Source organism: Antechinus flavipes, chromosome 6 (assembly GCF_016432865.1).
Source record: "Antechinus flavipes isolate AdamAnt ecotype Samford, QLD, Australia chromosome 6, AdamAnt_v2, whole genome shotgun sequence".
Lineage (NCBI taxonomy): Eukaryota > Metazoa > Chordata > Mammalia > Dasyuromorphia > Dasyuridae > Antechinus > Antechinus flavipes.
This window is the reverse complement of record NC_067403.1, coordinates 141,454,151-141,480,476: the sequence shown is the minus strand read 5'-3', so window position 1 is coordinate 141,480,476 and position 26,326 is coordinate 141,454,151. Positions and strand designations below refer to the sequence as shown.

At 36.4% G+C, this 26,326-nt stretch overlaps 1 protein-coding gene across 1 annotated transcript in view; it reads right to left on the bottom strand.

Moving 5' to 3' along the window:
• TACR3 (tachykinin receptor 3) overlaps positions 1–26,326 on the bottom strand; it is a 76,639-nt gene that overhangs the window by 32,213 nt on the left and 18,100 nt on the right. Inside the window, exons 2-3 of the mRNA XM_051967723.1 lie at positions 20,387–20,575; positions 15,241–15,391 (exon numbers count right to left, since the gene is read on the bottom strand). Of these exons, the coding sequence (XP_051823683.1) occupies positions 15,241–15,391; positions 20,387–20,575 (340 nt within the window). The remainder of the gene's footprint in view (positions 1–15,240; positions 15,392–20,386; positions 20,576–26,326) is intronic.

Sequence of the window (26,326 nt, the reverse complement as noted above, 5' to 3'; positions counted from 1 at the left end):
ATGTGATTGCAAAGTTTCTAAGATGATAAAGACAAGAAAGATCCCAAAATAATTCCATCAAACAAAACAAACAAAAACATATTGTTACTTACCCTACCAAAACCACCAAACTCTATGCCTAGAACTGAGAAAAACTCTGGCTCAGATAAAGATGTGATCCTATGTTGTTAGAGATTCAAATAATTTTACTAGATATATTTCAGATATAGGTCAGGTGATAAGAGAGTATTGAATCCCAAAGTAACCTATTTTATCTCAATAAAAGCAGGGACCAGAATACATCAATAAGAGACAGTGATAACCAATCTAGGGTCACTTAGAAATTCAGAGTTATTACATGATACTAAAATAAAACAGCTAAAAATTTAAGAACTCAGGATAATAATGTTAAAATAATTAAATCAATGATTAGATCTATATAATACACCAAACAAAGTAGGAGAGGCAATTACTCATTGAGCCAAACAATTCTTTAATTGAATATATACATGCAACTACATTTTGCTCTGTTTTATATCATTCTATCCTTTATATCTGTTTTGAATTGTTTATAGAGTTGATATATATGCGTATTATATATATATATACACACAAAGAGACATACACATATAAACTTGTATATACATTTATATGCTTTTTGTGTGTAATTTTCATCATATATATAGGTTATTATATATGTATATGCATACATACATATATAGGTATACAAATATATCCAGAATGTATTATTGCTATAATATATATCATTATATATGTACTGACACAATTGGGAAATCTTAAATATATATATTTATAATACACAATATATATATAAAACATAATAAAAACATTTGTAGTAGGGAAAAGTAAAATACTGTTCCTTTTCTTATGTGGACATTTTACTTACTGAAGAAAACAGAAAAAAGGACATTCTGTGTGGAACACTGAGAAAAACAACGTGTTGAGAGAACCTGAGAGAAAAACAGTTCCTCAAATAAAAATTATGAGAGGACCTGAGACAAATAAAACCCCAGAGGGACAGATAGCAATGAGTGCCATGCATTTTCCCCTAGCAGCTTATCTGAATGAAACTTTGAAGGTTACTGCTGAAAAACTGAATTAGGGCTATGATATATGGGCTATTTCTATCATATCTGACAGAAATGTGGAATTTGGGATTTTTTGACTTTAGCAAAAGATAGATCACTATACATAAAAAGGCTGATTTCAGAAAAGAAAGTAAGTGAAAAATCAGATAAAAAGATGAGAAATCAGAAACAGAAGAACCAAGTGAGGGTAAAAAATAAGTGAAGCAAATGGGAGACTGCATGTGAGAATAAGACATGAGGAGAAAGAACATTGAATCATATGGAGTTGAGAAGCTGTTGGTGCTGACATGCTGACAGTAGCAAAGAACAATTGATTGTACACTCTGCTATTGGTAAAGGAATGGATCTGACCAGAAGAAAGTTCTTTTATTTGAAAGAGCTGATTGTAAGAGGAGAATTCTCTGCAGTATTTAAATAGCTAACTGGGAGGTAAGCTATCTTGCTATCTAGTGCCATCTACAGTCTAAGAGAAGGGAAACCACTCAAAGGTTTTTCCATGTTGACCTTTAATTATCTCTGTGGTTCAAGAAAGGAAATGCATATCAAAGCCTAAATATAGAGTAATGTCTGAATGACTTCAAATCTGAAGATTAAAAGGAAATGATTTTCAATGAAGGAAGTGTCAGGCTGCCTCAGTATAGTCTCAAAGTAGACCTTAGAAACTCTATGAACACGAGTTTGTGCTGTTATTAGCTAAAACATGTTTAACGCTATTTTGACCTTTCTCCCCTTTCTGGAAACTACAATATTGTCTTCATGCAGTTTTCTTGTCTAGATTCTTAGTAGTTCCTGAGTGGTGATAGATAAACTTATTGGATAAATGAGGGCCAGCACCTTCCTTAAAGCATAATGTTATGCCACAGTTTCCTTTGATTGTCCTACCTCAGTTTTCCCAATTGTTCTACCTCAGTTTCCCTGAATTGTTCTCAGTCCACACTGGTTGCAAACTTCCCCCCTCCCCCATCATTAGAACTGATATAACTTAGGACTGGCTACTCTAAGGTTATAAACTGTAAAGGAGAAGATCTTCTATTTTAGACATCATGGCTTCAGATCTTCCCAACTTTTCAGAATGTCCAGTGCTCACTCTGCCTTCCCCTCTTCTGTCTTCTCTCTAATCACTAAAGTCCTATAAAGAATCTCTGGAATCTCAGTTTTGATACTGGATACTTTGAGACGTGAGTCTGATTCAGTCAATTAATTAAGCTCTCCAATAAATAAAATATTAAAACTCTCTAATCTTTATCTTGCCTCAGTTTCACCAGCATTACATTTTGGAGATCCCAGCGAGATATCAGAACTGAGAGCAGGATTAGAGATTAGAGACTTTTGGGTCTCCATCTGGAGCTTTGGGGCGACTGAGGTCTGGGTTCTGTTTGTTCCAAATTTCCACAAAGGACAGCAGTCTTCAACTGCAGCAAGACTCATCGTGGACACCTCCATTTCAGCCACAGGAGAGTATGTTTGGGTATTTTAGGACACAATCTGGTCTGTTTACTTGTACTGTCAGTTTGCTAGCATCTGAATTCTCAGAAAAATAAGACGCCAACAGGCATTAATTTCTGGGAAGAGTATCAGCAGGATGCTGGATGATACCATATGTTTTGAGTATCTTTTAAGATGTATGTAGTCTGAATATTTTTTGGAAATAAATCTGGTGGGTGCTCTGGCACCATCTGGTTCTGGATCTGATTCTGAATGTCTTTTGGCATTATCTGGTTGTGGCTTGTTAAATGTTGTAATTTGCAGGCTATATGACTTGTTAATCTGTTTTGTTGATTAAAGAGTTCTGCTAAGTTTTAAGAACTGTGATTGGGAAATTTGGCAATTGGTCATAAAGAGATAGAAAAGTTTTAGCTATTCTGTCAGAAAAAGCAGTGTTCAAAGATATTAGGAATTCTCTTCTAGTGGTATAAGGCTATCTGTCAACTCAGCCATCTTATAGGGAATTCTGCTTCAAAGACAGGAATAACACCTGATTACCTTCTAAATCATTTTTCTGAAACATTTAAACATCATAATTATGGAATATCATGAAAAAGAATAAACTAAAACTTTTATCAAAAGGAATGGCCTTCCTTTGGGGTGGGATGGCTACTGGAAGGCACATATAATAGAGACATAGCACAAGTGATATACCAGATGGTTACTGGTGAACCTGGCTATCCAGATCCGTATCCCTATATTGATGTCTGTCTGCAAGTTGTCTCCTATCCACCCTTCTTGGCTGAGGGTTGTGACCATGAAAAGTGGTATTTGCATTTTGGTCACCCAATCTGTGAGGACCATCAATAAAGGTTGTAGAGTGTCGGTTGCTCAAGCAAAACCTGAGAAGAAAGTCCTATAGGACTCTTCTAAAGATCCCTTAGAGAATCCTCTTCCCCCGCTATATCTGGATTTGTACCTATATCTACCCTGGCCTGGAAACTTCCCAGTCCCACTTGAATTGCTGCCTGAAGGATTCAAACTTCCTGAGTCTCATTTTTCAGTCCAGCTCCTTTGTCAGCTTCTTTTCCATTCCCTTCCACTTCCCCGACCCCTTTTTCTCCTCCTCCCTGCACACAGGAGCTTTTTAAAGCCAGCATGGAAGTACTGGCTCCTGTCTCATTGCCTCCTACCTCCCCTTTTTCTCCTGCGCCATTTCCCACTTCACCTTCCCCTTTGTCTCCTGTCTCTCTCACCTGTTTTGTACCTGAGGTAGAGTCTCATATGATTTTCTGGGATCTGTTCAGCCATTCTCAGTTCTCCCAAAATCTGTTCTGCCTCTAAAGGAAATGGTGGGCTCGGAGGGAGTCCCCTTCTTAGTTTATATATACATATACATATACATATATATGTATATATATATATATATATATATATATATATACATATATATATATATATATAACTAGAAAAGTCAGAATCCTTTTTTTTTTCTGAGAAATTACAAACTTTGATTAATCTTCTTGAATCTGTTTTTCACACCCACCACAGGTGGGATGACTGTCAGCAACTTCTCACTACTGAGAAGAGAGAGAAGATTAAATGAGAGGCTAGAAAAGCTATAGTTGGACCTAGTGGGGGATCTATAGAAGAAAATTGTAATCAGATAGAAGCTAGTTTTCCTTCTGAAAGGCCTTCCTGGGACCTTAACTCCCATCATGGTCATACTACACTTTCTGCTTATCATAGATACCTTCTTCAGGGTCTTAAAGCTGTAGCCAGGAAGCCTATTAACATGAAAAAGTTTTCTGAAATTATTCAGGGTACAGAAAAATCGGTGCATTTCTAGAACGTTTATAGGAGGCTTACTGAACTTATAGTACTATAGACCCTAAAGCTCCCGTGAATTATAGATCTATGAATATTGCATTTGTTAGTCAGTCTACCCTAGATATAGGTAGGAAGCTACAGAAGCAGGAGGGATTTGAGGGCATGAATATATCTCAACTAGTTGAGATAACTCTGAAAGTTTTTAATACCCGAGACACATCAGCTAAGGAAGCAGGTAAATAGTGTGCCAAGGCAGTAGTGGCAGCCATGAGAGAAACAAACAACATCTCTAAGGGTCCTCCCTAGTACCCCCATGGACGGCAATCATTAGGCTCAGACCAGTGTGCCTGTTGTAAAGAAACAGGCCACTAAAAAAATGAATGTCCGATCTAGAATTATCCCAAGAATATCCTTTTTCTTGAGGGGGCAGATTGAGGTGGTTCTTTCTCTTTCTCTAGATACTGGAGAACCTAGGATATGTTTACAAATTGGGGGTCAGCCTGTCAAGTTTCTGGTTGATACTGAAGCACTACTCTACTCTAGTAAAATCTTTGGGTCCAGTATCTCTAAAATCTACCCCTATACAACATGCTTCTGGTAAAGGTGTTTCTTATCCTTGGACTACTGAATGTATAATCCATCTAGAGTATAGTACTGTCACTCACTCCTTCCTAGTCATGCCAGACTGCCCATATCCCCTTCTTGCTTCAAAAACTTTAGGCAATCATTTCCTTCTCTAAAGACCAGGCTTCTCTGACCCTAAATCCTCCAAGTCCAAGGCATCTTCTTGTCACCCTACCCCTCCAGTTTGAACATTTCTTAGTGGCTTCCCCTGTGTCACCCTTTTCTGATCCCTCCCCTCTTCTCTCTCAGCTGCAGGTAGCTTTCCCTCAGACCTGGCTGCCCATCATGCACTGGTGGTTGAGCAGCTTCTGGTCAATGGCTCTCCTGTATCGTCAGGCAGTACCCCATGCCAAGGGAAGCCCTCCTGGGTATTTCTGTTTACATTAGCTGGTATCTTAGTAACCTAAAAGTCCCCTTGGAACACCCCTTTGCTATCAGTCATGAAGCCTGGGTCTATGTTTCGCCCTGTTCAGAATCTTACAAAACTTAACAAACGGGTTGAAACTATACATCCTACAGTTCCAAATCCATATACCTTACTCAGCTTGCTGCCTCCTACTCATACTGTATATACTTCTCTGGACCTAAAGAATGCTTTCTTTTCAATACCTCTTGTGCTGACTAGTCAACCCCTTTTTGCTTTCCAGTGGATAGTTCCCCAAGGGGAATTCTCAGGGCAGCTTACTTGGACTAGGCTACCACAGGGTTTTAAAAACTCCCCCACCCTGTTTGGAGAAGCTCTCCATCTGGATCTCCAACTCTTCTGCAAGGAATATTCTTATCGTGCTGTGGTCCAATATGTAGATGATCTCCTTTCAGCTCTTGATGAGTCCCTCTGATTGCAGGCAACTATGCCATTTTGTAATCCTTCAATCCTTAGGTTCCACAGTTTCTGCTAAGAAGGCTCAGCTCTGCCTTCTCTAGGTCTCTTATCTATGTTCTCAAATCTGGCCACCTTTCCCTGTTTTCCAATCGTATCCAGGCTATTTTATCTATTCCAGTCTCTCCTACTAAAAAACAATCTGCGAATTCCTGGGGACAGCTGGATACTGTCGCCTTTGGATTCCCTTCTTTGTTGAGATGGTAAAAACCACCTTATTCTGCCACAGCCATTCAGGGTCCCCTTGTCTCGGGCTCCCTTGAACAAGCTGCCTTTGATTGTCTCAGAACCACTCTTACTAAGGCCCCCACCCTAGCTCTCCCCAATGTCACAAAACTCATCTTTTTGTGGCAGAGGCTAGAAATATTGCAAAAGGGGTTCTGCCTTGGTCCCTGGCATGGCTCTGTTGCTTATCTCTCTTAAGTGCTTGGATTTGGTGGTGGGAGGATGGCCTCCCTGAATCCTCCAGGTGAAGGAAGCTGACAAGCTTTCCTTGGGCCATTCTCTCTCTATCTCTGCCCCTCACTCTGTTGCGGCTCTGCTCTGGTCCGCTCCTGACTGGTGGCTCTCTAACGTGACCATCACCCACTATCAGGCCCTGCTTCACAACCATCTTTGCCTCATTTTCTCTAAAACATCTGCCCTGAACCCTGCCACTTTGCTCCCATCTCCTTGTTCTGACCCAGCTCCAGTATATGACTGCTTCTAGCTTCTTGATGAGACCCAGTCAGTGAGTTCTGATCTTTCTGACACCCCACTGGAAAACCATGACCTGATTCTTTTTACAGACAGGAGTAGTTTTGTGAGGGACACCTGTGTTTCAGGGGCAGCAATGGTGGATTAGCCCTCTCTCTCTCTACTTGTGGTCTTCTTCCCTCCCCTCTGGGTCTTCTGCCCAAAAGGCTGTTTGTTGCTTTGACTCATGCCTTGCACGTAACAGAAGGAAAATTGGTTAACATTTTCACTGACAGCCATTATACTTTCTCAACAGCTCATGTAAATACCTCTCTTTATAAAGAAAAGAGCCTGCTGACCAACCTCTGCTGATAGGGAAATTAAGAATAAGGAGGAGATACTTTCCTTACTAAATTCTATCTGGTTACCCCTCACTATTGCTATTATTCACTGTCCAGGCCACTAATCTGGTGAGAAAATGGAAGTGGTAGAAAATAGGGCTGCACCCTGTTTGTAGTGGCTAGAAGCTGGAAAATGAAAGGATCTCCATCAATTGGAGAATGGTTGAGTAAATTGTGGTATATGAACGTTATGGAATATTATTGTTCTGTAAGGAACGACCAGCAGGATGAATACAGAGAGGACTGGCGAGACTTACATGAACTGATGCTGAGTGAAATGAGCAGAACCAGGAAATCATTATATACCTCAACAACGATACTGTTTGAGGATGTATTCTGATGGAAGTGGACCTCTTTGATAAAGAGAGCCTTAATTGATCAAAGATGGACAGAAGCAGCTACACCCAGAGAAAGAACACTGGAAATGAATATAAACTGCTTGCATTTTTGTTTTTCCTCCCAGGTTATTTATACCTTCTGAATTCAATTCTCCCTGTGCAACAAGAAAACTGTTTGGTTCTGCACACATATATTGTATCTAGGATATACTGCAACCCATTCAACATGTAAAGGACTCTTGCCATTTGGGGGAAGGGGTGGAGGGAGGGAGGGGAAAAATCGGAACAGAAATGAATGCAAGGGATAATGCTGTAAAAAATTACCCTGGCATGTGTTCTATCAATAAAAAATTATTAAAAATAAATAAATTAATTAATTTAAAAAAAAAAAAGGAAATAGGGCTGCAGATGCAGCAGTCCAAAGGGCCACCACCTCCCCCTTTATTCCCTGCCTCTGGCAATTCCCTCCCCTGACTTCCTCCTATACCTATACTCTCCTTCAGAAGATTCCTTTGCTTCTCAGAACAGAGGAAAGAGGGAGAATCCCTGGTGGTACATACAGGACAAAATTTTTATTCCACAAGCATTAAGCAGAATGCTAGTGAAGGACTTGCATGGTTTCACTCATTTGGGTGAAAAGAAAATGCATCAATTATTGAACAGATATTACATAAAGGATGTTAGCTTATTGATCAGAAGTTTTATTTATATACATATATATATATATATATAATATTATATATTATATTACCCGAGTAAATATAAAAATAAATATTAAAAAAAATTAAAGACGCCCATGTGGGAATCAGGCTTAAGGGGAATATTCCAAGGGAGAGATGGGAAGTAGATTATACTGAGATACAGCCATCAACAACTGGGTATAAATACCTGTTAATTTTTGTAGCTATCTTCTCAGGATGGACAGAGATCTTCCCCGCAATGAAATTAAATGGCTCTCACAGTGGTCAAAAAGATACTAAATGAATTAATGCTAATTTGGTCTTCTAATAGCCATAAAGTCTGATAATGGCCCTGCCTTTGTTGCAAAAATATCACAAGGTATTAGCAAGATCTTGGGAATAGAGTAGAAACTTCATTGTGCATATAAACCACAGGGCTCTGGGCAAGTGGAAAGAATGAATAGAACACTTAAGGAATTCCTTACAAAGGTTGTCTTAGAGACCCAAAGCTCATAGTTCTCACTGCTATCATTAGCATTACTTAGAAGTAGATGCACTCCCACAGATTGGGTTTAACTCCCTTTGAAACTCTGTTTGGGAGACAACCACCTATACTACTCTTGGTTAGAGAAGACATAATTGCTGAAGTCTCTAACTCCTCCCTTCTCAAGTTTCTACAGGTCCTGCAGAAAACCCAGAAAGACACCCCCACCTTATCTGAGAAACTCTTCCTGTCCTTGTTACTGAGTCCTCTCATCCATTCCAGCCTGGTGACGCAGTTCTGATAAAGAAATTTTCTATCTCTGGCCTGGAACCCAGGTGGAAAGGACCTCATACTGTGATCCTCACCATACCTACAACTATAAAGGTTGAGTCCATCCCTACATGGATTCACTATGGCAGAGTGAAGTCAGCAGTTACCACTGAATAGAAAGTGGAAATTAATGAAGATCCCCTGAAACTGAGACTAATCTATTCCTCTGGTCCTTGATTTCCCCTAAATCTTTGAAAGATATTGAGTGAGAAAATCCTGGGAGGATTAATACTTGTATTCACTGCTTTGTTACTACTATTTGTGACTGCCCTTTTTGTCTGTATAGAGGCAACATCATCTCCTAAGGGTCACTCACCCTCGTCCTTTCTCCAGAAGTGTGATTCCAATGCCACACCATGAGGGTTTCCTTAGCTCTCCTCCTTCCTCTGCTTTCCAAAGCTTCAGGAAACCCACATGCCTTGAAGCCCACATGGACAATGACCTTTAGGGACCTCAAGGGAGGTTCCTCCTTTTCTGCCATCTACTACTCAGGTTTAGAACCCTCTATAACAGTAGAGCCCATCCTGGCTCTCTGCTTCTACTTTAATGCCCCAATGTCCCCTCCAGTTCAACTGTGCCTTGATGCCAGGTAGTGCCCACTCCCAGCAGATGACTCCTTTAAGTTGACCATTCAAACCTTTGATCAGCAGACCCAGACCACACTGCAAACTCCCCTCCCCCCCCATCATCCTAACGATCCAGCAACCATCCTACCAAAAGTGGGAGAGGTCCCAAAGGTTGATCCTTTGTTCCCAGGCAGGTAGTAGTTTTCAATTCAGCCATTACCTCCTAGTTCAACATATAGTTCACTCCCCTCAAAGGGCCCCATGGGGACCTCTGACCACCTTCCTAATCCCTCCTAGAACATCAGTCCTGGCTTATCCTATTTGGCCAATGCTATCCTTGGCACCGCCAGACCTTACCCTGGCCCAAAATCCTCTACCCTTCCTGACTCATCAGTTCCAGTTGACAGCCCCCCTGAATCCTTTACTCCCTACTCCATGCTTGATTTACTGCCAAAAGTGCACTCATATTTGAACTCCACAAATCCCCATAATTGTTGACTCTACTTTAACTCTGAACCCCCTTATTTTGTTAGAATTGCTCTGGCAGATTCCATTCCTGGGACCACTTCTCAATTTAGCTGTCCCTGGGAACAACTTAAATTACCTTTGGGAATCTCCAAGGTATAGGGATCTGTCTTGTAACTGCTTTCATGAGTCTTTCTACCCCTCTCTTCCAGTCCTGTAACCACAGTTCCTTAATTAATATTTCTGCATCTTCAACAGATGTTGCAGTTTGATATAAAGTCCTTGAAGGTTCATGGTTTGTCTGTCATGATGGTCTAAGTGCGCCTGCTCTGATATCCTCCTCAGAAATCTTGATCCTTTCTGTGTCCTGGTAGCAGTGTTTCCCAGTGTTCTTCCAGGAGGGGAGAGATAGAGTCACTTTCAATCCCATTTTTTCCCCCTGGAAACTATCAGACAGAAACGTGCTCTGCCATTCCTTCCTCTCATAGTAGGGCTCAAGCTGGTAGGCACTGCCACCCTTAGCACTATAGGCCTCCTGAAGGGCAGTTCTAGGTATGCTGAGTTAAGTGCACAAATGGGACAGACCTAACTCAGATTGAATCATCCATCTCGAAATTGGAAAGCCAGGTTGACTCCCTGGCTGAGATGATACTCCAAAACCATAGGGAACTTGGTTTACTATTTCTGAAAAGGAGAGGTCTGTGTGCTGCCCTAAATGAGAAATGCTGTTTTCATGCTAATAACTGTGGGGTAATTGGGGAATTTCTGGCCCTGGTTTGTAAGAATCTTAAGTCTAGATGACTGGAGCAGTGTCAGGGAAAGAATTTGTAGCAGTCTCCTCCCCATGGCTAATCACCCTTATTATATTCCTTATGGAACCTTTGCTACTTCTCCTCACCCTAGTCATAAACCCTTGCATCTTTTCTAACCTTGTTCACCTCATTTGCTTCCAGTCAAAATTATGGCGATAAGACCTTCTGGATATCAAGGGGAAGGTGATTCAATGATTTGAATATTCAGAAGAAAGAGTGTGGAATGTTATGCCATACTTTCATTTGCTTGTCCTGCTTCCGTTTCTCTAATTGTTCTACCTCAGTTTTCCTGAATTGTTCTGCCTCAGTACCCCTGGTTACAACCCCATCTCCCTCTTCTCCCTCCACAACCATATATAACTGATATAACTTAGGGCTGGGTACTCGAAAGGTTATAAATTGTAAATGTTTAATCTCAGATAAGGGGAAGATCTTCTATTTTAGACATCATGACTCCAGACCTTCCCAACTTTTCAGAATGTCCAGTGCTCACTCTGTTTCCCCCTCTTCAGTTTTTGTTCTCCCTAATCACTAAGGTCCTATGAAGAATCTCTGGAATCTCATATTCAATACTGGATACTTTGAGAAGCAAGTCTGATCCAGTCAATTAATTAAGCTCTCCAATAAATAAAATTAAAACTCTCTAATCTCTATCTTTCTTCAGTTTCTCCAGCATTACAATAATAGTACCCAGTAGGGTCATTACTGGGTCTGTATCCCAAGGAAATCATAAAGGAGGGGAAAAAAATTCACATGTGCAAAAATGTTTGTAGCAGCTCTCTTTTTGTGGTAGCAAAATGTTGTAAAATGAGTATATGCCCATCAATTGGGGAATAGCTGAATAAATTGTGGTATGTGTTATTATTCTATAAAAAATGATGAACAAGCTGATTTTAGAAAGACCTGGAAAGATTTACATGAACTGATGGTGAGTGAAACAAGCAGAACCAGGAATACACTGTACACAGTAACAGCAAGAATGTGCGGTTATCAACTATGAAAGACTTGACTCTTCTCAGGGGTTCAATCATCCAAGGAAATCCCAATAAATTTTGAATAGAAAGGTCATATACATTCAGAAAAAAAAAAAAAAAACTATGGAGATTGACTGTAAATCAACACATGCTATATTCATTTCTTTTTTTTTTTTTCTGTTTTTTTTTTTTCTCTCCCATGGTTTTTCCCTGTTGTTTTGATTTTTCTCTCCCAATATGATTCATAAATTAATGTGTATTAAATATTAAATAAATAAAGGAATGAGTAAAAGCATAGTAGTGTTAGAATTTCTGAAGTGCATTTTATTGTTTTAAACTCAGCATTTCCTAAGGAGAGGTTTGATGAATATTTGAACCATTTTCAGCTCCTTAAAATGGAGCCACCTAAACCATAAATTCTGAGCAAAGGGTCCACAGTTTTTAAATTGTTTTTAAGATTTAGAACTGTGGGACATTAGATGTTTATGAAGACTAACCTCCTCATTTTACTAATAGCTTTACATTAAATGACCTGCCCAGAGTCACACAGCCAGTAAGTAGAGTCTTCTTGACTTCATGTCCATCATTCTATCCTCTATACCATCTAGGAGAGATTACTGATATAATTCAATTCAGCAAATACTTCTTTGGCAGCTACTGCATGTAAGCAACTATGCTGGCCCTGATGATGCAAAGATGACTGATTAACAACTGTTTCTTAACTGCCAATTGAAGGCAGAAAATTATCTTAGGTTCAGAGAGATTTAGGTAAGATATGTAGCTAGTAAATGTAGAATAAACATCAAAAAACACTTCCCTCATTCGACAAATATTTATTAAGCAGCTACTATGCCCTGTGCTATAATTGTAAAGATTCAATGGCAAAAATAAAACAGTTCATGCTATCAGTTAATTATAATTCACTAGTTAGTATGAATTCAAGAGGGAGAGACTTGATAGTATTAGTGCTTTCAAATAAAACCATGTCCCAAAGACTGTCTTTTGCCTTTAAAAGGATTCCCTAAAAATAGATCCTAATTTTTTATTCTGAAACTTAATGCTCAGAGGAAAATTTGACATAGCATACAAACAAGAGTGTCTGTATAAAAATTAAGTCCATCTCACCATTCCTGTTTGTTTTTTAAAAAATTAAGTCATCAGTGTCTAAAATCTCCATATCCTTTCATCCAGAAATCCTATTTCTAGTTGCATATTCCAAGGAGGTCAAAGGTAGAAAGAAGGATAAATCACTGATTTGAATTGATTAAGCCATTCAATAAAACAATTTTAAATTATATGAACAAGGTGTCAAAATATCCCTTTAGTTAAGGGAACCCTAGTACTAGGTACATATTCCACGGAGGTCAAAGGTAAAAAGGAAAACAAAAAAGGTCTAGCAGCTATTCTTGTAGTCCTGAAAAATTGGATATTAAATAGATGCCCATTGATCGGGGAATGGCTAAATAAATTAAGTACATGACTATAAAAGGAATATTACTGTTTTGTAAGACAGATGACTATGAAAATTCAGGGAATCATGAGAAGACTTATATGAACTGATGCAAAAGGAAATAAGCAGTACCAAGGAAAAAACAAGAACAATAAAGCTAGCATTTATATAGAGCTTTAAGATTTGTAAAGTGCTTTACAAACATCTTATTCTATCCTTACAACAATTTTGAGAGTTAGATGTTATTATTTATTAATCTTCATTTTATAGATGAAGAAATTGAGGCAGACAATTTTAAAGACTTTTCCAGGGTCATTTGTATTCCCTAGGGTTCTTGTGGAGAAAACAGTTTGTGAGATTTAAGGCATTATTTGTTAAAAACAACTATCAATAATAATGACAAAAATCATAAAAAGATGAAATGAATGAGATATCTCATTGTCTAAGTTTGTCTAAGTTTGCAAAGGACTTCCTTTCACCACAACAACCCATGAAGTAGGAAAAAAAGAAAAAAAGAAAGGGTCATGATGAAAATAATAAATAAGAGCTGGGCTAAGCAGTCTGGATTCAAGTTCCGTCTCTGATATTTATCTGCTACAGGACTGATATAGTCTTTCAGTTTTCTAGGCAAACGTTTAAAGCAACAAACTATCAAGCAGCCTGTGATCTTTATTAATAGAGAGTCTTCTTACAGGAAGTTACCTATAGCAATGGAATCATTTGCTATATGTCTGAGCATATACATACTTTCGCATACCTACACATATATGTATGTATATGCACATCTCTAAGGACTAGATAACACTTAAAAACAAACATTGAGCATAATATTGGGTCTCTAAAGTTCATGGGCCTTGTTACCTGGTTTGAGAATAAGCACAATGAGAATGTAGCTCTTAGATTTTATTGAATGATTTCCATATGTAGTAAAAAAAAAAAATGCTGTGTTGTTAGGATTGCTGAATTTTGTAGTATTAAAAAAATAAAAATGTCCATTTAGATTCTCATGTTCTAGACGTATAGACAGCCAGGTGGTATAGTGGAGAGGACACTAGGCTTAGAGTCAGATTTATCTTCCTGAGGTCAAATCTCACTGCACAAACTTACTAGTTGTGTGACCCTGGCTGGGCAAGCCACTTAAGCTGGTTTGCCTCAGTTCCTTAGTTATAAAAGGAGCTAGAGAAGGAAATGGCAACTACTCTAATATGTTTGCCAAGAAAAGCCTCATGTGGTGTTATAAAGTGTAGGATATGACTGGAACTAACTTACAGTTAAAAGGTAGGGGGAATGGAATAATCGCATTTAGCATGAAGCATATGATCCTTGGTCAGCCTTCTCTAAGATGCCTTTAGGGTTGTTGTTGTTGTTGTTGTTGTTGTTGTTGTTGTTTGTCCTTTGTTCTCAAAGAGGACCATGATCTCAGGGAGGTGCTGCCATGATATCCAAATGAATTGTATTTAAGAGAGGGAGGGCTGGGCAAAGTCACCTGCCTCACTTTTCCCTCCAGAGCCTTCTGAGTCCAGTGGCCAGATACAATTCAGGACAACTGGAGATGGTCCTGGATGAATGGAAAACCTTGGTTTTTTTAAACTAGGTTCTTCAATAGGTGACTGGGCTGCACCCATTCAGTGAATAAGGCTAGGTAGCAATTGAGGCAAAGAATCTCTTTTTTATCCAGTCAACAACAACAACAAAAAACAACTCTCTAAACAAACAAACAAACAAACAAACAAACAAATAAATCTCAGAGGGGAAGATCCTCAGGGTTTCTGGCCAAAGCAGAAAAAACTGCTATTTACATTCAACTTGAGTCAATCAAGACTCAATGACCAAATGGGATTTGGCCTGGGACCCATTGGTGCCAATCAATGAGAATCAGAATGATTGGGGTTTAAGGCATGATGAATCAGGCTTAAGGTAGAAAAAACCCAAATAACTGGGAGTCCTGCTCTGGGAGTCCAAGAAAATCTTCAGTTTCTGAATAATCTGAGCCAAGAATGTTCCTTCTTGAGATATTTTTAACTAATTAAAAACCTACTGACTAGAAACAAATCTAGGAGAAGGTATTTTTGGAAGGAGATATTTTCATCAATATATTTTTTTCCCGTTCAATCTAACTACCACAATGAAATTTTGACATGAAGCTTATTGGCTAATTCATCTTAATCACAGGGAAATGGGGAAGAGGAAATTAATGTGCAATTAGGAACAGTGGTACCTTTCTTTTGGCTTTGAGCTGCTCATGGTACCTGTCTGATGTATCACCTGGGATCTCTCCTCCCCAAAGGGTAGTTCCAACAATGGTATAGGTGATGCCCATGACGAGTAATGGAAAGCAATACACCAGTACAGTCACAACAATATGGTACCTGCAATGGAAAAGACAAAGCTTGTAAGAGGACCCTAAGACAAGACTTAGGTTGAAATGATTCTGGTTATGTATCAAACATAAAAACTTAAAAAAATGTTGCCTTATCCTCTGAATGTTCTTTTTACATTTAAAAACAGAAAACAAAACACATATATACATTGAAGTAGTCTTGACAGGGTGAACCCTGAAACTTTCCCCCTTGACTTTTGGGGGGAAGCAATGGGAGTGGACTCTGAAACTCTCCTCTGACAGAGACCCACCCTTCAAGGCAATTAAGTGGTTTCATTCTGTTGGAAATCTCAGCGGGGGGCTAGCTGTACCCTCCATTGAGTAGCTGCACCCTCCATTGAGTTGAAGATTAGCCCAGGACCCCTACCAGTAGTTCAAACTTAAGTGGTCTCAGTCATTTGGAGATCTGGGCCTGATATTCCTATTGAGTGTCTTGAAACTACAAGATAAGTATTGTCTTTTCAACTGGAAATCTAGACCTGGGGGCATTGACAACATTGAAGAAATCTCATTCAATAGAAGCCCCAGCCTAAATTATCCTAAAAAGACAGTTTTGAACTCATTCTCTACAGAAGTCTGAAGCAGGATTATGCTTTGCCAAGGGACCTCTCTTTTTGCCTACCAGAACTCTTGCCTGATGTGAAGACATTCTCTTCTCAGCGATAACCTTTGTTATTTTGCTGACAGGACCTTTTGACACTAAGAAGTCTGTCTTCCTAGCAAAGATGGCTTCTCAGTGCCAATAAAAATTCCTTTGGCCATTCAGACTTTTCAGTTTGTAAATTCTTTCTCATTGGACCTGTTTGCCGACCAGAGAGGATTCTCACAACTCAATTCTCTGCCACTAGACCCGCATCAGTCTAAAAAGTGTTTTTATTATTATTGAGTCATTTTTCAATCAAGTCTTATGACCTCATTTGGGTTTTTTGGGGGCAAGCATACTGAAGTGATTTGCCAATTAATTCTTCAGCTCATTTTAAAGATGAAGAACTAAGACAAGAGATTTGCTCAGAGTCACACAGTTAATAAGTGTTTGAAGCAGGAGTTGAACTCATGAAGAAGAGACTTCTTGATTCCAGAACCAATGATCTATCTATTCATGATGCTACTATACAGTGTATGGTGATTAAAACTTGAAGATATCAAATTGTTTTCTGTTCCTCATTTATGGAATTCCTACTACCACCTCCATGCCTTGTACAGGCCATACCTGGAATTTACTTGCTCTTACCTCTTTCTCCCAGCTTCCTTCAAAGCTCAGTTTGTATCTACTACCATCTCATTAGAAGAAACTTTCTGTTTTGTCTTTATCTTTTCATGCATGTGATGCTATCCCTTACCACTTGAATAGAATTAAATTTTCTTGAGAACAAAGTCTGTTTTATTTTTTCTTTGTATTCCCAGTGACTAAAGCTGAGTCTAGAACATAATAAATGCCATGATAAATGGCAAAATTAGTCCCCGGATTTAGATGAACAATACAACTAATTTTTAGTAGGCCTATTTGATACAAGAGGAATTATCTGTTACATTTCCTTTTGGAAGTGGGTTGAGCATTTGCTCTTTCTGCCACCTATCCTGAAACAGATATTATAAATAGATTCTTAATTATAAGTAATATAATTGAATACATAATTATATAAATACATATTTTATAAATAGATATTATAAATATGTTCAAATATTATATATAGATTCATCAGTCTTCATTTTTTATTAGCTGAAACAATTTTGAACTAATTGTTTATACCTCTTGTTAAGGTCAAAGTATAACTGATATCTTTTAGCAGGCAGCAGAACTACATTCTTAAGTTGTCAAAGTAAATACACTTGTTACTTTCATAAAGGTAATGGGGCAGCACAAATTGTTTTAAAAAAAAATATATATATATATAATTTAGTGCTATACCAATCAGACTTCCAAGAAAATATTTTAATGATCTAGAAAAAATAACAACAAAATTCATATGGAACAATAAAAAGTCGAGAATCTCAAGGGAATTAATGAAAAAAAAAAATCAAATGAAGGCGGCCTAGCTGTACCTGATCTAAAATTATATTATAAAGCAGCAGTCACCAAAACCATTTGGTATTGGCTAAGAAATAGATTAGTGGATCAGTGGAAAAGGTTAGGTTCACAAGACAGAATAGTCAACTATAGCAATCTAGTGTTTGACAAACCCAAAGCCCCTAACTCCTGGGAAAAGAATTCATTATTTGATAAAAACTGCTGGGATAATTGGAAATTAGTATGGCAGAAATTAGGCATGGACCCACACCTAACACCATATACCAAGATAAGATCAAAATGGGTCCATGACCTAGGCATAAAGAACGAGATTATAAATATATTAGAGGAACATAGAATAGTTTATCTCTCAGACTTGTGGAGGAGAAAGAAATTTGTGACCAAAGATGAACTAGAGACCATTACTGATCACAAAATAGAAAATTTTGATTACATCAAATTAAAAAGCCTTTGGACAAATAAAACTAATGCAAACAAGATTAGAAGGGAAGCAACAAACTGGGAAAACATCTTCACAGTTAAAGGTTCTGATAAAGGCCTCATTTCTAAAATATATAGAGAACTGACTCAAATTTATAAGAAATCAAGCCATTCTCCAATTGATAAATGGTCAAAGGATATGAACAGACAATTTTCAGAGGATGAGATTGAAGCTATTACCACTCATATGAAAGAGTGTTCCAAATCATTATTGATCAGAGAAATGCAAATTAAGACAACTCTGAGATACCACTACACACCTGTCAGATTGGCTAAGATGACAGGAAAAAATAATGATGAATGTTGGAGGGAATGCGGGAAAACTGGGACACTAATGCATTGTTGGTGGAGTTGTGAACGAATCCAACCATTCTGGAGAGCAATCTGGAATTATGCCCAAAAAATTATCAAATTGTGCATACCCTTTGATCCAGCAGTGTTTCTATTGGGCTTATATCCCAAAGAAATACTAAAGAAGGGAAAGGGACCTGTATGTGCCAAAATGTTTGTAGCAGCCCTATTTGTAGTGGCTAGAAACTGGAAAATGAATGGATGCCCATCAATTGGAGAATGGCTGGGTAAATTGTGGTATATGAATGTTATGGAATATTATTGTTCTGTAAGAAATGACCAGCAGGATGAATACAGAGAGGACTGGCGAGACTTACATGAACTGATGCTAAGTGAAATGAGCAGAACCAGGAGATCATTATACACTTCGACAACGATATTGTATGAGGACATATTTTGATGGAAGTGGATTTCTTTGACAAAGAGACCTAACTAAGTTTCAATTGATAAATGACGGACATAAGCAGCTACACCCAAAGAATGAACACTGGGAAACAAATGTGAACTATCTGCATTTTAGTTTTTCTTCCCGGGTTATTTATACCTTCTGAATCCAATTCTCCCTATGCAACAAGAGAACTGTTCGGTTCTGCAAACATATATTGTATCTAGGATATACTGCAACATATCTAACATATAAAGGACTGCTTGCCATCTAGGAGAGGGGGTGGAGGGAGGGAGGGGGAAAAAATCGGAAAAGAAACGAGTGCAAGGAATAATGTTGTCATTATAAAGTAATCATTAAATAAAAAAAAATAAAGATAGAGATAATCATAAAAAATATATATATGTATGTGTATATATATATGTATATATATAAAGAAATTCATAGCAATTACAAACAATATATCAAAGTTACATGGGTAATTCCTAAGAGAAAGTCCTAGACTTTAGAGTCCAGACTTTAAAATCTGGACTATAGAGTCCAGAAGTCTGAGATGCCATCTTTCTAAATTTGTTTGAGTCTCAAACCTTTACTAGATGTTAAAGAAAGAAAGAAAGATCCTTAATTATTCTGGGACCTTAAAAAAAAAAGGCAAACAACCTCATAAATAGATTGTTGAGTATGGTGGGAGAAAATTCAAACTGTTAGTTTCTATTTTCTTATTTTGCTATATGTGGATTTAGGATTACCTGATAAAATAATCCTGTTGACATGTAGATGACAATTAAAAAATTGAAGGGCTAACATTATTAAAGCAAAGATTCTGAAGGTTGGTGTATTGAATATGAATTCTTATCATCTTATTTTTCTTAAGATCTCCCTTACATTTTTTTCTTCATATTTTTTCATCTTTTGGTGACCTAAGATTGACAGGATTATTATTTTTTAAATTGCAATTTACTTTTAAAAAATATTTTATTTTTTCCTAATTACATGTCAAAAATTTTTAAACTTTCATTTTTAAAAAATTAGAGTTCCAAATTCTCTCTTCTTCCCTTCTCACCCTCCTCACTGAGAAGGCAACCAATTTGGTATAGGTTATTGGTTATGCATATGTAATTATGCAAAACTTATTTTCATATTATTCATGTTGTAAAAGAAAACTCAGATCCCTCTTCCTCTCCAGAAAGCCAAGAAAAATAAAATTTAGAAAAGTAAATCTCCATCTTTATTCAGGAGACAGCATTATTGTAAATAGAGGGCAATCATAGTTGAATAATTTGTTATTTCTAAAGGGAAAAATCAATCTGGTAGAGAAAATACTGAAATCCCAGTTGAAATTAAGTGATATATAATTGTGTATTGTACATACTCACATGTCTTTTATTATATATAACATTTAATGTTAGCATAGGAACAGTAGAAGCAAATAGCAATACAAAATAAAACATCTCTAGATCTCCTTATAGGTTCAAACATAGGATTAAAATAAATCTGAGATTGCCAGGACATGCATAATTGAATATTTTCATTCCTCTCATCATTCAATAGGGCATATTGTCCAAAACTGAAGTTCTTGTAAAAGAATGTTTCCCTTTTTGTTTTTCTTCTTCAACATACACCCCAAATATAATCATAGTAGAGAAATGCAAAGCCCTTCCTATTATTCCATGTCTTTCATGATTCTTTCCTGCCCTGATTTTATTTATAAGGAGGAAAAAAGATGAAATTAAACTCACGTAAAATTCTGTTTTGGACCTTTTGGCCATTGTACATAGCAAAGTGTTCGACCAGGCATCACTTTGGTTTTGGAGTAAAGACACTGGGGAAAGGCAAGAAGGAAAGCCAGAATCCAAATACTTCCAATGATGACTTTAGTAGCAGTTGCAGATAGTCTGGGTTTCAGAGGATGTATAATGGCCATGTACCTGTTTGGAAAACAGAATAATAATTCAAATTCTTGTTAGGAGAATGAATTTCATATTGAAAAAGTTCAAGGTTCAGTTCCTAAATTTGTCCTGAAAAGCAAAGTGAAGATAGGTAAACATTTTAAAAATTGTATTTGTTTTATTCTGAACTTAATAAAACAAGCATTTTCATAACATAATAGTCAATTATATAGGAAACTGCAAATCTGTTATGCAAATATGTCTTGCTATTCTTTTAAAATATATGATAAAGTTATCATGTGACTTTTTTTCTCCTCTCCCCAAGATGGCTACTATTAGATGCAAATATGTATGCTTATGTAAAACCATTCTATATATTCTTCTAGTTATCAATTCTTTTTTCCTTCATCTCTGTCTTTTATAATTAATTTGGGGATTTATAGTAGTCAAAATAGCTTTGGTCACTCAAAGTTGCTTTTAAAAGCATTTTGCTATTGCTGTATGTAATGTTCTCTTAGTTTTTTCTCCTTTTCTCTTCATTATTTCATGTAACTCTGTGCATGTTTTTCCTAAGATCATTGAGCTCATCATTTTTTATAACATTAGTAGTATTCCATTACAATTACATAGCACAACTTGTTCAGTTATTCTGACTGGCATTCCCTCAATTTCCACTTTTGTAATTACAAAGAGAATGTTGTCAATATTTTCGTACATATAGGTTCTTTTTTCTTTTAAATATTACATTTCAAGAGCAATTCTATATTGCATGTACTTCTGAAAAAAGGTAGATGGCACCTATTCATTTTCTAAATGACAGATTTTGACAACAGAGAACTGAGAATAAAATATATTAAGGATCCAAGTTTGTATCATGAATCACAAATTATATACTTGAGTAAAATATGATTTCCTTTCTTTTATGGATTATTTCTTGAACCTGGACATTTTACTCTTGATATTTTTACAATCAGATTGAATATAAGAGACAATCTTTAAGTACTAGATCAAATGGTAAGGACATCACAAGAATTACAGAATTTTTATAGTTAAAAGGGGAGCCCACTATAAACTACCTCAATATTTGTCACCTAACCTTTGACTGAAGACCTTTAATAAGAGAGATTTTATTACTTCTCGAGTCAGCCCATTCTACTTTTGGATCCGTCTAATCATTACCAGTTTTTTCCTAACATCAAGGGCAGGTTTGCCTCTTTCAACTTTTGATTATTTTGCCTTCTTAGCACAAATAGAACAATATTGAATTCAAATATTTGAATAAATAAATTCAAATTCTTAAAGATATTTGTTAAGGACCATGCCTGGGTGAAGGGGCAGGTCAATTCTCCAAGAGCCTCCGCAGCTGAGAATCAAGACATTTGAGGGAGTTGTGGGGCAGCCTTTGCTGATGCAGGTGTTCCTTTGGATTGGGAAACAAATTGGAGGCAAGAGGGAAGAAGAGAGAGGTCAGACAATGCAATTACCTACTACCTCTCAGTCGGGAGGTCAGAGAACAGCAACTGCCTTTCAGGTTCCTTGTATCATCATCCTCTCACATGAAGAGATCCATTCTACAGGTCTGAGTTAGACCTCCAGCAGCCAGGTGGCTCCCATATCACAACAGATAATCATCATGAGTTTTCTCTAAGCAAAACATCTGTATTTCTATCTTCATGTGAAGCATTTCATTATTCTAGATTTGCTGTAATTTATCAATGTTCTTTGTAAAATGTAGTTCTGTGAATTGAACAAAAACACTAGGTATAATCTGAACATGGCAGAAAAGAGCAGTATTCTCATCTCTTCATTTCTAAAAACTGTGCTCTCCTCAATTCAGCTGTAAATTATTTCTGGCTAACATATTCTATAGTTGAATTTTCAATCCACTAAAATCCCCATATCTTTAAAGACAAAATATTTTGTACTTGGGAAGTTGAAGTTTATACTAGGTATAAAAATGCCCATTTATTACTACTAAATTTCATCTTTTTAGATTTAGTCAAATGTGTTAACCTATTCTGTCATTCACTAGGTTAGCTAGTCCTCTCAGTTTTGTGTCATATGAAAATTGGATTAGTTTATACCAGTATGCCTTTATTCAACTTGTTGATTAAAATGTTGAAAAGCACCAGGTCAAATACAGATATCTGGAGGTTAATATCAAAACCTCAGTGACTATTTCTTGAGTTAAGACATTCAACCAAAGAAGGAGAAAAGAATGGGAAGACAAGTATTTATTAAACATCTACTATAAGCCAGATACTGTGCTATGTGTTTTATACATTTAATCTTCTCCGCAAACATGAGAGATAGGTGTTATTTTGATTCTCATTTTAGGTTGAGGAAACCGAGGCAGAAATTGAGTGCTTGCAAAAAGTCACTGAGCTAATCAATGTCTCAGATTAGATTTGAACTTAATTCTTTCTGACTACAAATCCAGACTTTATCCCCTGTGTCACCCAACTACCTCAGAATCCATTTAATTATAGTATTGTCTAGCCCACATCACTCCACCTTTTCCACAATTTGAGTTCGAAAAATTTATTAAGTTCTTTGCTTAAGTTTAGGCAAACTATATTTGCACATTTTTCTGAGTAATCAATTTAGAAAACTGTTAAAAAAAAAAAAGAGGACTTGACTAGTTTGGCATGACCTGTTATTATTGAAGTCCCTTTGTTATGGCTGATACATTTTTTTTTATTTGTCTTGTTTGTCTGCCTGACTGCCTGTCTATCTATCGATCTACCTGCCTGTCTATCTATCGATCTATCTATCCATCTATCACAGCCTTTTATTTTCCAAAATATATGCAGAGATAGTTTACATTCACTTTTGCAAAACCTTGTGTTTCAAATTTTTCTTGCTCCCTCTCTCCTACCCCTCTCCCATAGATAGCAAGCAATCCAATATAGGTTAAACATGTAAAATTATTCTAAACATATTTCCATAATCATCATAATTTTCAATAAAAATCAGATCAAAAGGGAAAAAAAGAAAAAAAAAACAAGGAAACAACTATATAAAAACTGAAAATACTATACTTTGATCCACATTCAGTCTCCATTGTTCTCTCATCTGCATCACTGCAGATGGCTTTTTCCATCACAAGTCTGTTAGAACTGCCTTGATTCTACTCATTGTTGAAAAGAGCTAAGAACAACTAATTCCTTTTGTAGACATTCACCAAATCACAGTCAAGCTTGACAATTGTCAAATCTCTAGGTTTTTTTCCTTTTATGAAAACTGAGACATATGCCTAGTCACATGGCATTTCCCCCAATCTCCATGACCTTTCAAGTATTCCTGACAGTAGTTAAACAATCAGGAATGATAAATCTGTTGGTATCAAATGGAGCTAAGAGCTTTCTTACTCTTTCCTTATTTATATTGGATATCACTTCTTCATTAGATATTTTTGCTCTATCCTTTTTAATCCAAAGGCAATTTTCCTTGCCTGAGAAATAAGGAAATTAGCAGCTGAACAGATATGCCTTTACTTGATATTAGTTATTGCCATTTCATATACTATGGTCAGTGATTCTCCTTTCCCCCAAATTAATTTTTTTAAAAAATATATTATTTTTCTTGACATATTTGTTTATACTTTAATTTCAAGGGATTTTTATATTTTATATTTTAAGTTTTCACACTCTTTGCATGTTATAATTTGTCTTTCTTTTTCTCTCTCATTAATCATTTATAGACATTTTCTCATCACCAGTATTCTTCAGTTCTTAACTAAGATAGTAACTCTATATTCAGTAAAATTATTTTAATAAGTAATATCTAAAACTATATAGTAATATCTAATTTGCTTAAATGTTTATGTTTCTGTTCATTTATTTATATGTTTTTTGAGACTGGGTCTCCCCATCTCTCCTGGAATGGAAATACAGGGACCATTCACAAGATCTTGATGATGCAATACTGATTTGCTGATTTGTAGAGAAGTTAAAACTTGTTCCATTTTACACTGCATTTTACCATCTCTTTTAAGGAAGCTTAGTGGTCCTCCACTCTCCAAAGATTTGCTCTAAGTTTCCAGGTGGAGTGCTGAGTTTAGAGCAGGAAGATCTGAGTTCATATCTGGCCTCAAAAACTTATTAGCTATGTGATTCTTGACAAGTTACTTAACATCTGTTTGCCTCAGTTCCCTCAACCATTAAATGGAGATAATAATAGTACTAACCTCCCAGAGTTGATGAAATGAGTGTAGATGAAATAAGATAATATTTACAAAGTGCTTAATATAAAATTTGGCATTTAGCAGGTGTTAAATAATTCTTATTCTTATTCCTTGTTCAGTATGGATGGAATGAGATAATATTTACATGTTACTATATGCTTATTTTTATTTTCTTCTCATTCATTGGATGAAATAAGATGATACTTACAAAGTGCTTACTTAGAGCTTGACATTTAGTAGGTGTTTAATAAATGTTTATTCTTTATTAATACTATAGACTCCCCGTGGAAATACAATCAACTCTAGACTTACTCAGACTTTCCATGGCAATTATAAGTGTATAATAAAACAACAATCTTAAACATTCAAACTGAATTCCTCACTCTCCAAACAAATGCTGTGAAAAATATTTTAAAGTATTTGTTCATTTTCTTTCATGAAGATAGATTAAAAAAAAGTTAAAACTCATCTGTGTAGTATTCATAGAAAGACTCAATTTTCATTTAACTTGTTCCCTTCCTTGATCTCCTTGAAAATTACTTTTAGTTTCCCTATAAGATATTATGATATCTTTTTAAAAATGTCTTTTTGAGGGGCAGCTAGGATTTGTGATGGATAGAGCTCAGTTCTGGGCTCTGAACTTGAATTCTAATCTAGTTTTAGATATTTATTTGCTTCGTTATGCAGGACAAGTCATGTAATCCCACTCTACCTCATTTCCTCATCTGTAAAAATGAGAATGATAATAGAATGCTATTATTATTATCTTACAGGATACTTGTGAGGATCAAATGAGAAAATAATTGTAAAGCATTTAGCACAGAATCTTGGTACACAGTAAGTACTGTATAAATCTCAGTTATTATTATTATTAACTATCTCCTTCTATCTGAAACTGTTTTTTCTGTGCGATTTTTGTCATCCTCCTCATTGTTAAGTCAACTTTAGCTTACTTGATGCCTTTAGTGTATGGATGTCTGGGCATCCTGTAGGTGAGATTATTGTAATATATTTTCTTTGGCTGTTCATCAGTTTCTCTAAAGTCATGATCCATTTTCAGACACTTGCTTGGTAGAGCTAACCAGAACACATTTGTTTGTATTATAGTACCTGACTATATTTCCATTTGCTTCTGACTTCTGTACAAAATATTTTAATCTGTGAAGCCCAATGTTGAATGAAGCCTGGCAATTCCTCTTGTCATCATAAAGATTAGTGGCTGCTGCTGTAGCTGCCCATGGTCCATGAAATTTGAATTCATCAGATTTGATGTGAAGGCTTTTTTTTTTTTTTTTTTTTTTGGCTTTCATTTAACAACTGAAAAATAAACTGCCTTTTTCTATCTCTTGGGATAAAAAAAAGTTGTTTTTGTTTTCCAGACCACTTGATCTACAAACTATGATAAATCAATTAACTTTTCAAGCCATGAACCGAACTAAAATATTGTTTTTTGACCTACAATCAGGTCCAAATTTTGCTTGTTTAAAAAAGAAAACAAAACAAACAAAACAAAATCCAACCTCAAACCTTATTAAATGGTTCAAATCCAAATAAGATTTAGATATTTTTTAAAATTACTGAATCTAAACAAAGAAGGTATATTA